Raw genomic sequence first — 18,050 nt, 5'->3', positions numbered from 1 at the left:
TAAAACATATGATCAAATGCCACAAAATGTATGATTTTTGTTTATTATTATGTCAAAAAGCACCTATAATTGGAGAATCCTATGTGTAATTATAAAAGATTATGCAAATTTAGATTTACATTAACATCTTAACTACGAGTAACCTATTTTGTACCTATATCTTTTACACTCTTAATCAAAATTTGATTTATATTTTTACAATTATAATTTATTGTTCTTAGTTATTAAAAAGTAGAGGAGAGTAACCCACCTCTGAGGGCGAGAGCAAATAACATATATTCATAGTGAACTTGCAAGTATGGCATTCTACAAAATTAAGCCAAATTTTAAATGTCCTAAATTTTTATTTTAATATTTAATGCCCAAAATGCTATGGTAGGGAGGTTTTGGGTTTAAATATATTTATAATTTATATTGATTTTGATTTCAATCTACTATTAATTTTTTTTTTTTAAATCTAAACTTGGAAGGCGTGAATCTTATGATAATGATATTGTTTTAACCTTTTTCTTTCTTTCTTTCTTTCGAAAAAATGCACCAGCCATTTGTTTTAAGCACCTGTCAAATTACACTATAACGGCTCATAAACTCCCCTTCCAAGCCATGCGAGTTACGGGGAGACCAAATTGTTTTTGCATCGCATCTTCCAGGATTCAGAGAAATAAGCAGAAACAATGGCTGAAATACATCACATTCTACCATCTCCTTATTCGATGTCCAGGCCCATGGGAATTTCCTACACGCTGGGGTACCAGTCGCCATTCCGGTACTCCATGGGAACAACCTGGGGATCCTTATAATGCACACACGATCCTACAACAAATGGAGGGGCTACAAATTCTGGATCACAACGAACGCTCGGAAACTCGGTAGCAAATCGAAAAATCTTCTTCACTTCGTCATGAATTCTGTACGCACAGTCTCCGGTCTTCACAGAAAACGGGCCAAACTTCTCTTCCCTCCATCCTTCCGCTGTGTGATCACTCTTACACACCCACCTCAATGTGTATGTGACTGATGTCGGCCCCGAACATTTATAATCTTCCTGGATCTGAAAACATTCATCGAGCGTTTCCACCACTTCATCATCCTTGATCTCGATCTGTCCATCTGCACAGCCTTCAACGCCTTCTTCAGAGGTCCACGGTTCGATTTGTGGCAGAAGAAGCTGCGCATCCGCAGGCCAATTCCGCTCAGCGCCACAGCTCGCCTCGTACATTTTCACAAGATCTGGAGGGCAAGGGTTTGACGGCACGTTAGGGTTTGCAGAAAAGATAGGGTTTGGAGCAAGATTAGGGTTTGAAGCGAAACTAGTGTTTGGGGCAAGACTAGGGTTTGAATTGTTGATCTCCTCCAGCAAGCTCCTCCAGACCTCTGCTGACCATTGTCGTCTGTTGTACGCCGCCACAATCTCCTCAAAGGCTTGCACCATGGCAGCGTGCCGAGGGGAATCGTAGAGGCCGTCGAAGTAATCATCTGAGGAATAATCCAGCACTTCTGGATATGTCTTTTGCCGTATCATGAAGCCGCCATTTTTAGGGATGCAGTCTATGAGAGCATCTGCTATGTGGCCGGCGTAGCGGGAAAACAAAGAGGGCCTGTGAGAGGGTTTTATGTGTGTTTCGCTGTTGCTGTCGAAATTGCGGGAGAGGACGAAGTCGAGCATTTTGATAAAGGGTAATTCAGCGTTGTGAAGGCCTGGTACCCGCAGTTTTCCAAGCTGGGCCTCCATCATTTCGCACAAATCCCTTGCGTATTTCGTTCTGAAACCCACCATGAGTTTGTCTGGTAGGGCTACGTCCTCCTGCTCTTTGATGGCTTTTTCTCCTATCAGAACCTGTAAGCATTATGTTGTTTCAATAGTAAGTGTTGCACCAGATTTCAAAATGTGATATCACAAATACAGTTATCATAAAGTTGGAATTGAAAAGTGTTGTAGCAAGCAGATTTCAAAATAATGTTGAGTCACTGAAATGAGTTGCAGTAAATTTAAAAACTATGATATCATCAGTTAACAATAATGTTAAGTTAAATGTGTTCGAGGAGATTCAGAAATATTAATCATAATTAACATCCTTATAATTATAATTATGGTAATCTTGTTTTAAATTTATTACTATTATACAAAAGTTTTGTGGTACAAGTTTTAAATTAAGTATTACCATTAATAATGTTTTTCATTTATAGTTTGCAATGATAATAAATTATTATATTTGGTTTCCAATTTTTTACAATTTTTTTTAAAATAATCTAATTTAGAAGTAAATATTTTGATTACAAGCTGACTTTTTCATAAATTTGATTGTTACTTGATCTTTAAACCAGTAGTAAGAAGTTTTTAAATAGAAATGAAAATATTTTTAAAATAATCAAATAAAAAATCTTAATATATTGTAATATTTTATCAATTTAATTACAACTGTAAAAATTTCAATGGACATCAAGTTAATGTGCTTATCTTAATTTATTCTTGTAAATAGAGAAATGAAACAAATCAAAAGAGTCAAAACAAGGTAGAATTGAAATCTAAAATGTTTTAGATATTGATTTACAAGAATAAACTTCTAAAGGATACTAGATGTCACTTTGGTCAACCTATGTGAGTTTGGTGAACTGATCATTTTTTTTAAATTTGTGAGTAGTGTATTATATCTCTTTAATTAACTAATAGACATAGCTATTTTTTTTTCTTTTAAACATGTATTGTGCAGTCAATTTTTATTTTTACATCTTTTAGAAAGATATAACTATTTGATCATATTGATTTTGATGATCTTGCACCACAATGCTCAAAAGAAATAGATTTAATATCTTAACTCCCTTTTTTTCTTTGTACTTTAGTTTTATTAGAATAAGACACAAAATTCAAACGAAGAGAATTCGATTTCAATAAATTCCAAATATTTTTCTTCATGTCTCAATAAAATATTTTTTATATCTATTTTATGTTTGATGTATTATAGACTTAAATTAAATTAAATTATATCTTTTAATATAAAAAGATTAAAAAGTTTATTTAACATTTTTCAAATTTAAAAACCTTTGAATTGAAGTAAAATTGTCTCAGTTAGTTATCAGGAATACGAATTTAAGTATGTATCAGTAAGTAATCAGGAAGGCAATTAAATTCAGAAACTTATACGAATTGCAAATTTATTTATTTTTTCTGACAATCATCTGCCTCTCCTCGCCTCCACCAAATTTCAATATTTGTATATTTGTATACATTACCTCAAATTTCAATATTTGTATACATTCGATCTCATTTTCAAACAAAAATATCAGCAATTAACCAAACGAAAAGATTTTAAAAATGTGGAGTAAATACAATACCTGAAAGCACTTTGGCGGCAAGCCAGAGAGCTGAGGATTTTCCTCCCGGACACAGGATCGAAACTCGGGCCACACATCATCCGGCCATGAATTGTCCCGGTAAGCCCTAAAAATGTCGCCGCGAAGAGAATTCAGCAACTGCAAATGTTGATGCCGGTGTTCATCGAAATCATTCTGAAGCCGTCGAGCCGCCGTAAGGAAAGTCGCCTGCATATTATTCCAACACGGTAGAAAATCATGAGCATTAAAAGGCGACTTAATAATACAGACCGCAAGGGCATCGATTAAGCAGCCTCCGTACGCCAAATACAGCAGCGGGTCTACTGGGGGACCGTCAGCGGTTTGGCTTTGCATGAAAGTCATCAGGCACCGTGCAAGCGGTCTCAGAGTGGACGCAAAACGGCGGTTTCGATGCAAAAGCAGGCTCATTTCGTAAACCATGTAGGCTGTAGCGGCCGAATGGTAGGGACCGTAGGTTTGAATGTCCGAGTCGCTAGGGTTTTCCGGAGGGGCAGAAGCCAGGCCTGTGTTTTTATCCACGTAAGCGCAATTATAATAATTCTGTGTGTTTGGATCAGCAGGTTCTTCATTCATTGTAAAGTATTGAGCGCTTCCTTATCTGAGTAATTCAAGGGGATTTACAGAGGGCAGACACCACTGTTAGGGTTTTAGTTTTCATTCTCCCCTTTTTACTTCTTTTCATCTATCCTTTCGATAATGACAGAAGAAGAAATTTCAAGTTTAGAACTGTAACCGCAGCGTGAAGTTATTGGGTATATAATTGAAACGAATTTAATATCTCCAGATTAATTTCTATTCAGTTATGCCTCCGTTTCGATAACTAGCACTGTCTCGGTTTCTATAACTAGCACTTGCACCTTTGAAGGTTGCAAGGATTATGCCGATAGTGTTATATACGTAGAAGGTTTGCCATAATACTTTTTGTGATACACTAAAATATTCGATAGAATAATTTCATCTTTATTATTTTATACATGTGAAATAATTACATTTTTTTTGTTTGTGTCATTGGATTCAGGCAATATTCCTTTATTTTGCCTATAAATGTATATGGATTATTTTGTAGTTTGGAGTACTCGTTGAAATTAAAAGTGAGTTGAATATAGAGACCATCTGGAGATTTTATTCTAGACACACTTGTAAATGTTAGTCCTTTCCTCTCTATTTCACCAATCCATATATATTTATAGTTCTATCTCTTCATCTCCCCCTTCTCTCTCTTCTTCCTAGTTATTTCCCTTCTATTGGCTCAATATGTTGTAAAAAGAAATAAAGCATGCACAACTTGGTAGTGCTAAACTATAACATTAATCACGTAACTAGAGGAACAAAATAATGGAATTAGAGGATGGTGAAGTGAGAATGAAGTGCAGAACTCGCGGTTTCTTACAAAGAAGCATATGAATAAATAAATTGATTGCAAAATGTGTGCAAATGTATTAATAAATTGATTGCTAACTGATCCTTCATAAAAAAGCACTATTCCCTGAGAATAATCAACCATATCAAACACTCCCATTAAACAAAATAAATTCTCTGAGTAGGCGAGAATAGATTTGTGAGGGAGAGGATAAAAGTATGTGAAAGGTTTTCTTTCTTCTACTTTGCAAAGGAATATGCCCAAGTATTGGTCTTGATGGAGGTTGCAATAGCTTTGCCTCTATCATATTATTATTTCTACTCATAAAAGAATTTGCAAAGAGTAAAAGGGCAGGCATTGCAACTGTTTGAATACTAATAGAAATTAATTCTAATGCCATTGTTGATCTACTCTCCCACCAAAGTATACTTCACATTTAATAGGGAGTTTCTTAGCATGTTCCTACAATTATTTGCATAGGTTACTCCGCCTTAACAATAATCTATGTTGAGATAATTATTTTATAAATAAACAAGAGCTCTGTAGAGCTATAGTCCCGCCTTATATAATGAAGGAGAAACATAAAAACATATTAATAGTTATTTGAAAACAAGAAAATTTGATAAAGACATTTGTAATGTTCAAAGCAATGTTGATTTTTTTAGTTCTTGATTTGAAATGGAAGAAAAATGAAATATGTGTTAAAATGTCATGAAGTCATGTACTTATCTAAGATATAAAAACTCAATTGTTTTTTTTCAAATATTAGTATCGTGTGTTGTATGCACTAATTAATTAAAAACTAAGGCAATTATAAATACTTAAATGAAAACTCATCCTTAAAAATTTATGAAATGAGTCCAATACAATGATTTTGTATTTTCAAGCCATGTTGACTTCATAAAAGTGATCACAAACAAGACCATGACACATAATTACTTAGCATAATTTATCCAATAGAAGTAATAATATAGGGACTTCCAAAAATAATATCGAATTGGACATCAACCAACATCAAAGGTATATTCAAGTAAAGCATCATCTAAAATAGAGGGAGAAAAGATCTATTTTAAATGTATGGCGTTGTTAGGACCTTGACCATAGATGGCTCTTTCATCATATCAATGCACATTGTGGAAAGAAAGGTCCAATTTCTAAAAAGAATGATGGAAGATTTAACTTGAGACAATGTTTAACGAATATTGCTATGATTTTGTTCTCTGTAAGAAGGTTGGACATTTGAAATACTATTTTCATTTTGTTAAGAGTTATGCTTTAGAGTAAAATTAAGAAATATTGGGAATGGTATTTCAATTGTTGGGAGGCAATCATACTGATAAATTAGATATGCTCAATTAAATCCTTCAACTTTAGTTTTGGTGGTTAGATCTTGATTTTTGATGGTGTGCATGGATATGGTGAAATACTTATTTAGGTGATAGTAATTATTAAAGCCCTATAATTGGATAGGTAAATACATAAGAAGAGAAGTTAAGTAAAACATCATCAAGAGTAGAGATTGAAAGAATGTGCTTTTGAATATAAGTCATTGCCACAACCCTAACCATGGACTAGTCTTTTACCATATCAATACACAACAAGTAGTGAGATTCAACCTCTAAAAAGAAATCCAAAGAATTTGAATCAATGTAAGTTCGTTATAATTACCTCCTCTATCAAGATAGAATAATTGAAATCCATTTCCAAAATTTTAAAATTATACTATATAATTTTAATTCAATACAAGTTAATTTAAGAAAATTTCAACAAATTTTTAACCTTTAAATATCCACCTCTTATTAAATAACAACTTATTAGAATTGTAATATTGCTACCAAGATTTAACTGTGTGATTTTTGAGTCAAACTCATTGACCCATGTTTCATGAGTAGTGATTCAACATGAATCCATCTCTCATGAGAATAAATGGAACACTTAGCACTCATTAGATCTAGGTGATGCTCATAGGGGTGAAGCACCAGGACTTCCCAGGAGGTCCTGAGCGAGCTTAACTATAGAGTTTCCTCCATGGTTAAACCCAAAGCTTGCAACCCTATTTGCAAAACCTTTACTAAGTGTTGTACCTTTTGAACCATTCATAGAAAGCCCCTTAAGCTCATCAATTGATATTAGAATTTATCAGTTTATTAGAATTTATATGAGAACTATTTATTATCTCTCATTGCAGATAATGAATACACGGTTTGTAATATCCAATTTTTAAGTTTTTCCCAACTTAAAAAAAATTATGCCTGATAAAAAATTAAAAATTATTTACCACTCTTTTGATATCAATGAAACGTTGAATTATTATTGATTACTTGATCATAAATATTGAATAATGTTTAAATAGAAAATCTTCCACATACTTTAAATTATATTGGTCTTGAAATAAGGAAATAAATTGTTTTGGCATGATTATATGTGATATAATTTTGTTTACATCATTGGATGTGGAGAGGGCATTGTTAGCTGCAGATTTGAGGCTTTCATGTCTCCATGAAAGCAGCACCACGTATTCAATCCAGCAGCCTTCCTCTGAATCACAGACTAATGTCAGTATCTTATTTTAAGATTGTAATGTTGTTTAGATGTTTGGCTGAAGACAAAAGATTGTTAGAATGTGGATACAGCTACGCTGTACTTTCATAACATGAGAATCAAAGATTATTTTAGAAATGAAATAAAATCCAGACATGCAATATCCCAACCATTGCTCCATTTTTACAAGTAATCACTTCCTTAAACACAAGGGGCCTACTCTTATTCTTAGCTTATCTGAAACAACATTCTAATGCAACATCGATCATAAACGTGCCTGAAACAGCCAATCCATTCCATCCACTCAAGGCATTAACACATTCTGTAATTGCTAGAGATCATTTTCTCTGTTTTAAAAATACTTGCTCTCAGTGTAGAAGAGGACATCAATAATGGTAAGAGATCTTCCAGATATTGTTCATATCAGATCGATTGTTTTTAATACTTCAATCTGTACCACGATGAAAATGTGCCCATGCAGTACGATTTCCAATTCATTTGTGCAGTTCGAGCCATCACTTCAGTTCGGGCATCTTACTCCATTACGAATCCTGCACATAACATAGTGGTTTGGCTCTGTGACCGGATTCCCAAGGAGTGAAGCCTATCGGCTTAATAATTTAAACTTAAAAAATTAATATTGGACAAAGATAAAAAGACTATAAAATAGAATATAGCAATCTGAGAGAAATAATTGCCAAGAGATTAGCAAGAATAAAATGGCCATATGCAATAGTCCACGCTAGGGCGAGCGAGAGGAGAGGAGAGGATGCCTCTTGATTTTTACTTTCTTTTCAAGCAGGAAACTTCTTCCTTTCGAAAAGAATTATAAATTAGAGAGTTCTTTTGAAAAAATAATAAAATAACATTACTATTTAGAGGTAATTTTAAGATGTTCTTGATTTGGTTGTTAATATGCAATATTAGGGAATCCTTTGTCATGATTGTTCTCTTTTATCCTTTAGTAAAATTGGTCACTTTTAAATATTACATATTAAAGAAAAAATTAAGCTTGGGAAAGTAAGTCTACTTTGACTATTTGATATGTCTAGTGTAAATATCAAGTCTTAGTGTGTGATATTAATGTCGTCTAAGTGAAGTCTCTCACTCAAATGTACTTGGTTTCTCCTACCCATAGATCAATCTTGAGCGTAGATGCTAACTACACGGAGTCTCATCTCTCATAATTGTTGTCACATCATATTCAAATTATTGGATTAAAGATTTGGTTGAGTAAAAGCATAGAGATAATTAAACATATTTACTCATAAGATTTATTACATTCTAATTAATTGAATTTTTTAGATAAGTAGTTCAATTCTTATTTATGTTAAGATGAAAGTTCTTTTCAATATTGATAGGATTAATTAGATTAAAAGGATAAGTTATAAGAGAAAGGTCTCTTAACTGGACTATTGACAACTGATAACTAATAACCAATGATTCAAGGTGACTAGACAACCATGGGTTACTTATATCTAGGCTTCAAGCTTAGATAGCAACTTTGATCTTTCCTTGCATTTGTGTTCCCTCTTTTTGATGATACTCCCCCTCCCTTCTTCAAGGGTGATCCATACTCTTGTATCCACTTGGAACACAATGTAGTTAAACATAATCATCTTACCATCTTGGTATAAATATAATAAACATTAAACACTAACATAATTCGTCAATGTGCTTCAATATTCATCAATATCTACAATTACTTTTAATAGATCTACAAACTTTCATGCCCATAGATGATTTGAATTCATGTGTCAGCATGACCCTTGATGGCTTGTTGGTTTTCAATTTTGGCCCCCATGTTTGTCTAAACCTATTCTTGGTGTTGACCTCTAGCTTGGGGGCCCATGGTGAGGTGGATACTGCCTTAAGATCTAGTGTGTCGATTAGTAGAGTTAACTTTGAGAAGGCTAACTCTATGGAGATTCTTTGAAGGATGATTTTTGATTTCTTGGGAATGTCCTCTAGGAGTCTTGGCAATAAGCAAATGGCAGGGGAACCTGCTAAGAATGTTGACTAGAAGGAATCCCTTGTTGGGAACATCTCACATGCTCCCCCCGCCAGGGATCCCAAGCTTTCTCATTGTGTGGATATGTTGGAAATCTTCCTTCTAGAGAGTGTGGTAGATGATATCTCCTCCTCCTTGCGTTTCTGCCTAGTGGGTTGATTTATTTCCTTTAGACCATTGATTAAGATGGTTAGGAAGTGGGTTTCTCAGAAATGGAAACTCAAGGGAAGTGCTAGAGTTTTAGCTATGCCAAGTCCAGTCTTTTCCTCTTTAAGTTCACGACAACAGTTGACATGTCTATGGTTCTTTTTGGAACCTGGTACTATGGGAAGCACAACTTGGTGGTGGCTGAATGGCACCCAAGATTTGACCCTACCTTAGAATTAAACATGTTAGCCACAATTTGGGTTAGACTACTTGGTTTACCTCTTGAATTTTGGGATGAGAATTTTTTTACGTGGATAGGGAATTCCTTTGGTCATTATGTCTCGACTGATACTATAACTCTTAATAAATTGAGACTAGTGTATGTGTGCTTCTTTGTTAATGTGTCAATTATCAAAGCTCTTCCTAACTTTCTGACCCTTAATGCACGTGGGGGAAGAAACAACAATCCATAGTTTATGAAATGTTTGGTTATACTGCCAAAACTATTTGAAGTGTGGACATGTAGTGGTTGACTACAAGGCTCTCCAAAATAAGGAAAAAGAGAAGGTGACCTCCCTTGGTCATAGAAGTGTGACAGTGTAGAGAGAATCTTCTATTGATCCTCCCCCTAATGTTGATGCAGGGGTCAAGGACATTTAGGATAAGCAGGATGAGTCTTGTCAAAAGGAGGTTATAGTTGACCTTAAGGAGCATAATGAAGAAAAGAAGATTGGTGACTTTTCTTTCTTATAAGGGATTGATGACTTGTTGAAAACCCCAAATAAGGAGGTGGCAAAAAAAATCTATAGAAAGGGAGATTTTTAATGGTAGGCAACTAAATTTGGACAACATTTTGAAAGGTAAGAAGTGAATTTTATTTCATGAAATATGAGAGGGCTAAATAATCCTTAGAAATAGTTTTCTCTTTAGAAGTCATTTATTCTTTGAAAGTGAATGTGCTTCTTATTCAAGAAGTAAAGATGTCATCTTTGGCCTGTTGGGCGTTTGTTTTGCATGAGGTCAACGACCGGAATCCATAGTGTAATTCCTCTCTTGAAAAGAAAATCTTTTTAAGGACTCACTGCAAGGTTCAGTGTTTGTCTTGTGACGTACCAAAATCCGCTCAGTAGAAGATAAATGTGAATGTTCACGAGGAGGCCTTTGCTGGTTCCAAAAACTCTTTTACCTTGGAATCAAGTAAAATCTGTTTGCTGTCCCAAAATATCACACCAAAAGAACAATATTTTTGTATTTTCTGTTTTCCAATGAATGCAACTCTAACAATGTAGCTACTATGAGGTCCTATTCTAACAGGGGGGTTAGCAAAGCAAATAATGAAACTAAAAGAAAATAACATGTAACCAAATAACTTGAAATTCAAATTCCTAATCGGACATAAGCTACAGAACACAACACACTGCGAGTTAAACCTTTGAAGAAATCAATAGGAATCCAATGAAAACAAGAGCAGCGCTTCCTAGAATCCACTGATGCAATCGTCGATGAGAATCTTTGACAAATCGAATGATGTTTCACTCTTCATCAAATCGCAAGGCCACGGAAAGTGCGCTCATGCGAGACAAAAAGCTATGTAGACACAATCGGGTGATCTCTTCTCAAGCTCGTTACGTCAACGGAATTCATATATCTGTAGCAAACACCAGAACTAAAAGATCGCACAATCAGAAACAATGCAATAAACCTTTGGCTCAATCACAATCTCATGAATAAATCCATAAAACAATGACACATTCAGGCAAGAATAACTACACTCCGAATGCTAGCACCAAAAGCATAACTTTATTACATAATAACGGTGACCCTTTTTACATTTTAAAATGGGGTATTTATAAGAAATTGTCTCCTCAATTTGTGTTGAGAGTGAGAGATATCTTGGTGCAATAAAATGCTTTTAAAATATTGAAACAAACTAAATATATACAAACTGACAATCTAACTAGTGCTTAGAGCGACTCCATCCATATTTTATTCATTAATTGGATGCATGAGCCCTTTACATGTCAAAAATAGAGAAAATATGAGAGAGAAAGTAGGAGGGAGCCATTAGTCGAAGTAGAAGTGCATGGAGACACCAAAAATAGAAGCTGGCCCTTCACTTGGTGTGTGTTGGAGTTAACTTGTCGTCAAAATGCACTCCCAATGCATGGAAAGTGCTATTTTTGGAACTAGCAGTCAATTTTTGGCGCACCTCTGAATTGCGGGCCTGCATGAAAATGTGGAGCTACGTACCTGCGAAGCTCAATTCGCCAAAAAATCAAAGTTCTCAATTTTGAAAACGATTTCTGGGTTTTGCTCAAATGAGGTTTTAGATCACTTTTTGTATATGCTCCATGCCCTTTTTTGATGATTTACACCCTCTTTATAGCCAATTAATTTCAACAACTTGCACTTCCTCTACTTCTTCAATTGAAAATCTCAAGGCACTTGCGTTGAATCTTGTCCCTAATAGCTGCATAAGATGAGGAATTTGATTTGCTTTATGTGTCGAACCTCTGTATCTTTCACCTTTGTCTTCTCTCCACCTGTCCAATCCTTCCCAACGAGAAACCAAGTGATCCAGATTATCCAAGACGATCAAATGTTTGCAACTTTTTCATATTTTTTTACAAATTTTCTAAGCATTTTTAAATGACCTTTTTGGAGGTCTTTTGCTCAAAATTTTAAGTCAGAACCTTTGTCGGTCCCTAAAATTGGGCAGCTGAAGGCTCACTATTTTAGGGACTAAAATTAGATCTTCAGTTCTTCTTTCTAACGGTGTGAGCGATTCTACATTCCGAGGCCCGAGTCAAAAGTTGTGATCTCAACAAGTTGAGGATGCAATTTTTACCTACAAAAGAAGCAAACATTAGTCTGTAGAGTTAACAATGCATAGCAAAAACACTAGCTACTCAAACAAAATTGGAGGTGAATCTTGAAATTTGGCTAAGTCTGAAATCCTGAAGCCCTAAAATTTGGCTAAGTCTAGATTCCTAAAGCCCTACAATTTTCTAGAATCTTTACCTTATCTCGGGGAGGTCTGAAACCTATCTCAAAAGATTCATCGCATATATTAAAATATATCTTAAGTATAAGTTGACGTAAATATACGTCAACTTATACTTAAACGATATATTTTAAACCCCTCTTATGGCTATTTTAAACCCCTCTTATGGCTACTCAGAAAAAATTGGAGGTGAAAAGGTGGCTTGACAAGCACACACGTTGTCTTGGAAGTGAGATGGTGCCAACGTGCACTAGGCACGCGACCCTTTTTAGTAGTGCGTGCACGCTTGAGACGCGTGGCCCTTTGGGCGCCTGTGCGCTCCCCTTGGCGGCACACATGCGCGGCCTTTGGGGGCGCGCGTGGGGCCCTAGGCAGCGCGCACACTGCCTTTAGGGGCGTGCGTGCGCGGCCCTAGGTAGTGCGCGCGCCCTCCTTGGCGGCGTGCGCTGCCTTTAGGGGCGCGCATCCAACCTTTGGGGCATGCTCAATCCCCTTGGCCGTGCGCGCATGCCCTCAGCGGCACGTTTTTTGTTTTTTTTTTAATTAATTTTTTTGTGATTTTTGGACTCAACTTTCAAACAAAAATTCTTCTTCTGACTCTCGAATTGTGAGTCTGGAAGTCGGAAAAAAAAAAATAGGGGGTCCCCATTCCTAGTGAGGAATGGGGCGTGTGTTGTGGACACCACAAGATGGCCCTTTCCAAATTAGTTGATAAGATATGGCTCAGGGTTGTGGCTAGTTACATTGAAGCGAATGGTGCTTCAAGGGGTGTGGCTACTATTTAGAATCCTAATGTTGTTACTAGGACAACCTTAAGAAAGGATATAAGTTTTATCGTCACTGAATATTTTAGTAGCAACATTAGTTGTTGTATAGTAAATATTTATGCTCCTAACATGAGAGAAGGAAGACTTGAGCCTTGGGAGGAAATGTATAGATTTATGAATATTGACAGGGTAAAAAATTCTTGTGCATGGGAAATTTGAACTCTCCACTTTTTCCCTATGAAAAGTTAGGAGGAACAAATGATTTTATAAAGAGCATGCAAGACTTGGTAGAGTTTATAAATCTAAATGATCTCATAGATGAGGATATGCAGGGGGACCCCTTTACTTGGTCAAATAATAGGAAAGATTAGGAGTCGATTCAGGTCAAACTAGAGAGACTTCTTGTCTCAATGAATTTGCAGTATCTGATTTCATCCACTCTGACAACTCTCCCTAAAGCTATTTCAGACCACTACCAAATTTTGTTTAACTGTCCTGACAACCTTATCTATGGACCAAAACCATTTGAACATGAGATTATGTGGCAAACACACCCTGCCTTCAGTCAATGTGTGGAATAATAGTGGGACATTAGGATTGAAGGCACGTCTATGTATAGGATGGCAACTAAGTTGGAGAATGTGAAGAAGAATGTGGTGATTTGGTGTAAATCCTCCTTTCAAGATATTTTTAAAAAGAAGGGCAAGATTGAGGTTAAGTTAGAAGAGCTCCAAAATGTAGAGGAAAAGGGGGATTGTTCTAGTGACATCCTGAAGGAGGAAGAGGTCTATAGGGCCCAATGGAAAGATGTCACAACTAAGGATAAGATGTATTGGAAGCAAATATCAAGAATTTAGTGGCTTATAGAAGGAAATGAGAACACTACCTTCTTCCATAGATCGGCCTCAAAACATAAAAAGAAAAATACTATTACTTCCTTACAAGATGGGCATAGTACTACTCTCATGGAGTAAGTGGAGATTGGGAAATGAGTTGCCACCTTCTTTATTGATACTTATGCTAGCCAAAAGAGGAGCATTGATATGAAAAAAAGAAGGAATCTTATTCAAACCTTGCCAAGTGTACTGAAGGAGGAGGATAATGAACTCATAATTAAAATGGTTACTAAGGAGGAAGTGAGGAAGGTAGTTTTCTTGATGAAATCCTACAAGGCTCCTAGTCCAGATGGTTTCTCCAATGCCTTTTTCCGACATTTCTAGGAGGTTGTTGAGAAATATTTGATTAGGGCTCCTAAGGTTTTCTTTAGAATGAGAAATATTTTCAGGAGACTCAGATAAACCTTTATTTTCCTTTTTGCTAAAGTCCCAAATCCTAGAAGTCTTTCTGACTTCAGGACCATAGGTTTATTTAATATTCTTTATGAATTGTTCTCCAAAATTCTAGGGAATATAATTTAAAAAATTATGTGGAACTTCATTTTCCCCCTCAAAAAAGGATTTGTCACAGACAATCAAATTTTGGATGCAGTGGTCACCACACATGAGGCGATGCATTCAATGCACAAGATCCAAATTCTTGGTATGGAACTCAAACTCAATATATCCAAAGCATATATGATTTACTGGGCTTTTCTTTATGAAGTTCTAGGGAGGGTTGTCTTTAATAATAAATTCATTGGGATTATTAAAACTATGATATAAACTATTTTTTTTCTATCACTGTCAACGATACACCTTAGGGTTATTCAATGCTAACAAGAGCCTTAGGCAAGGAGACCCTCTTTCTCCCTATTTTTTTATTCTGATCGGTGTAGTCCTAGGGAGGTCCCTCTCTAGAATGGTTAATGCATAAACTTTGGTAGGGGTTAAGAGTAGTCACTTCCCTACCTCTAGAGGTCATATAACAATTTATGGATGATACTTTCTTATATGGTTGCTCTTTAATTGTTGAAGCTAAGGTGTGGTGTAATGTACTAGATGATTATGTCAAGAGTTTGGGACAACATATTAATTTCAGAAAGAGTAAAATATATTTGTTTAATATGGACCAAAACCTCCAATCACAAATAAAGAAGATTTTAGGATGTCAGTCAGTTGGTCTTCCTAATACCCACCTGGGTCTTCCTCTAATGATGACAAAAGTCTCCAACCAATATTGGAATACTATTTTGGAAAGAATGCAGAAGAAATTAGTTGGTTGGAAGGGTAATTTGTTTAGCAGGATTGGGAAGCTGCAACTTCTTACTTCTTCTTTGTAATGAGTTCCAATGTACTTCCTTTCTCTTCAAGATTTCCCACTCAATGGCAAAGAAACTGGAAAAAGTCCGAAGAAATTTCCTATGGACAGGGAACGAAGAAAGGAATAGACCTAGTCTTGTTAATTTGGAATGTAAACCTAGAGATAAGGAGGGTCTAGGAATTAGAAAGGTAATGGATTTGAACAAATCTCTCATTATTAAGATATGGTAGATACTCACTAAGAATCAAGCTAGTTGGTGGAGTATCATGAAGGAAAATTACCTTGGCAATGTCCCCAATGTGTATTTCTTTATGGAGAATGACTAGCCAATGGACTCCAAAATTAGGAATACTGTGATGAATAACTCTAAACTTCTTAGACAAGGACTTCGCTAGCTAGTTGGGAGAGGGAATGAAACAATGTTTTTGGATGACAACCGGTTGGGAGGAAACCTTCTTACCAAAAGAAAATTTACCCAGCTAGAGGTGACTTTAAAGAATTTTTTTGGTGAAAAGGTAAGTGACTATCTCACAAGGTAGTGTAAATGGAGAAAAATTATGGTGTCAGTCCCTCACCAATAAAGACCCTTGGCTGCTAAACTTAGGGAGATTTTGAATTCTTATAAGGTTACTCAGTTCCCTTGGGAAGACAGGTTCACTTGGGACAAAAATTCTAGTGGATCTTTCTCCATTAAGTCTTCTTACCATATGCTATTTGGTAAAAATAATACTCCACCCTACTAGGGGAAGGTCTGGAACAATAATTTGATGCTGAAAGTTAACTTTTTTCAATAGAATGCTTTACATGGAAAAATTCTCACCATTGACAATCTTATAATAAGAGGCTTTCAAATACCTAATAGGTGCAATCTCTATAAAGTGGTTGAAGAAAGTATACAACAAGTGTTCTTCCAATGTCCCTTTGCCTTAGCTATGTGGCAATTTATTCTACAAAAATTCCAGGTGGAGTTGGTTTTTTCATAAGGATCTACAAAAATTTATTTTTAAGTTGGGATATTCCATTCTTACACCCTTTGATTAGATTCACGTGGAAAACAATTCCTCCTCATGTCTATTGGGGGATTTGGAAAGAAAGGAATACTAGGATATTCAGAGAAGTGGAGAATAAGGAGAAAATAGTGTATAGCATCATTGTCAAACTGTTGAAGGAGAATCTATAGATTAGCAAACGAAAAACCTACCAAGCCCTACCACCAATAAATGAACAAAAGATTTCCATTAATTGGAACCTCCTAGATTCCTTCTATAATTATGACAACTCATTTTAGTAAAATCCCTCACTCAAACATACTTGGTCTTTCCTACCCATATCAATCTTGAGCATGGATGTTAAATACAAGGAGTTGTGTCTCTAATCATTGTTGTCATGTAATATTCAAATTATTGGATTAACAACTATCTTGTTGTTGATACACATAATAATCTATATTTGCAATCTGTATATTTCTAGGTTTATATAAGATGTTAGTAATGGTTTAAAGATTTAGTTGAGTAAAAGTATATATATAATTAAATTTACTTGTAAGATTGATTAAATTAATTAAAAATTTTAGATTCTCAGCTCTATTATTATTTACATTAAGATGAATGTTCTTTTCAATATTGATAGGATTAATTAGATTATATGGATAAGTTGTGAGAGAAGGTTCTCTTGACCACCATTGACAACTAATAACTAATGACCAATGATTCAAGGTGACTAGAGATCCAAGGGTTACTTATATCCAGGTTCCAATCTTAGATGGCAACTTAGATCTTGCTTTTCATTTGTGTTCCCCCTTTTTTCATAATACTCTCCCTCCCTTCTTCAAGGGTGATCCATCCTCTTGTATCCACTTGGAACAAAACATAATTATACATAACCATCTTACCATATTGGTATTAATATAATAAACATTAAATCCTAACATTATTCATCAATGTGCTTCAACATTCATCAATATCTACATTACACATAATAATAAAAAATCAACATTATCATCTCACCTCCAAATTAAGCAATTAAAATAGTTATATGAAAGGTTCATTAAGGAGGGATGCAACACCTCCACTTTAGTAAATTCAAACTACTTAGACAAGGATAGTATCATATTAAACTCAAACTATTTAGAAGAGGACAAGTACATGTCCAAGTCTCAAGTATCAAATATTTTTCTACACTTCTTGTTATGAAAAATACATTAAATATTCATTTATTCCAATGTCAAATATTTTACATTTTCTATGGCATTGTTAGAGGCTTGATGCAAACATGGTTCTTTTAGAACCTAATTCAAATGATTAGAGAGTCGTTGGATACATTTATATATTTTAAGGTGAGCCACATGTACAACGAGGGCAACGTGGAAGCAAACAAGTTGGCGAACTGGGCAACAACTTTTTCCCAAATTAATTCTGTTGAAGTTAATGATCAACATATGAGACGATTAGACTCTTGAGGTGGCAGTGGTGTTGGGTTTCATCACTAGTGTCAATCATTTATTGCTGGTTGGTGTATTCTTGCGGGAGTTGATAGAGGGGCATGTGTGATGAGTGGCTAGAAGATGGCTTCAGATTAGCAAAGCTGGCTTTTTAAGTTCTTGTCAGTGATCATATCTTTTAAGTGGTGGCAGCCAATAAAAATTGATTTTGTTTCGAAGATTTTGCA

General features: G+C 35.3%; 1 protein-coding gene across 1 annotated transcript; it reads right to left on the bottom strand.

Annotated features, from left to right (window-relative positions):
* Nucleotides 1-525: 525 nt before the first annotated feature.
* On the bottom strand, nucleotides 526-4,101 carry LOC149558175 (uncharacterized). The gene is made up of 2 exons (XM_089832527.1): nucleotides 3,334-4,101; nucleotides 526-1,837 (listed from the first exon to the last, which is right to left on the bottom strand). The coding sequence occupies exons 1-2, from the start codon at nucleotides 3,925-3,927 to the stop codon at nucleotides 737-739; spliced, it is 1,695 nt and encodes a 564-aa protein (XP_089688653.1). The 5' UTR covers nucleotides 3,928-4,101; the 3' UTR covers nucleotides 526-736.
* Nucleotides 4,102-18,050: the final 13,949 nt, after the last annotated feature.

The sequence above is a fragment of the Cupressus sempervirens genome, chromosome 5, assembly GCF_028749045.1.
Source record: "Cupressus sempervirens isolate cs-2001-9-10 chromosome 5, ASM2874904v1, whole genome shotgun sequence".
Taxonomy (NCBI): Eukaryota; Viridiplantae; Streptophyta; class Pinopsida; order Cupressales; family Cupressaceae; genus Cupressus; species Cupressus sempervirens.
The sequence above is the reverse complement of the archived record's forward strand: the minus strand, read 5'-3'. Positions and strand labels throughout refer to the sequence as shown.

What these genes read in the sequence shown, in the direction of transcription:
- LOC149558175 (XM_089832527.1), bottom strand. Translation starts at nt 3,927, where the DNA reads ATGAATGAAGAACCTGCTGATCCAAACACACAGAATTATTATAATTGC. An exon ending in TGCCGCCAAAGTGCTTTCAG is followed by an intron (nt 1,838 to 3,333) that starts GTATTGTATTTA and finishes TAATGCTTACAG; the next exon opens with GTTCTGATAGGAGAAAAAGC.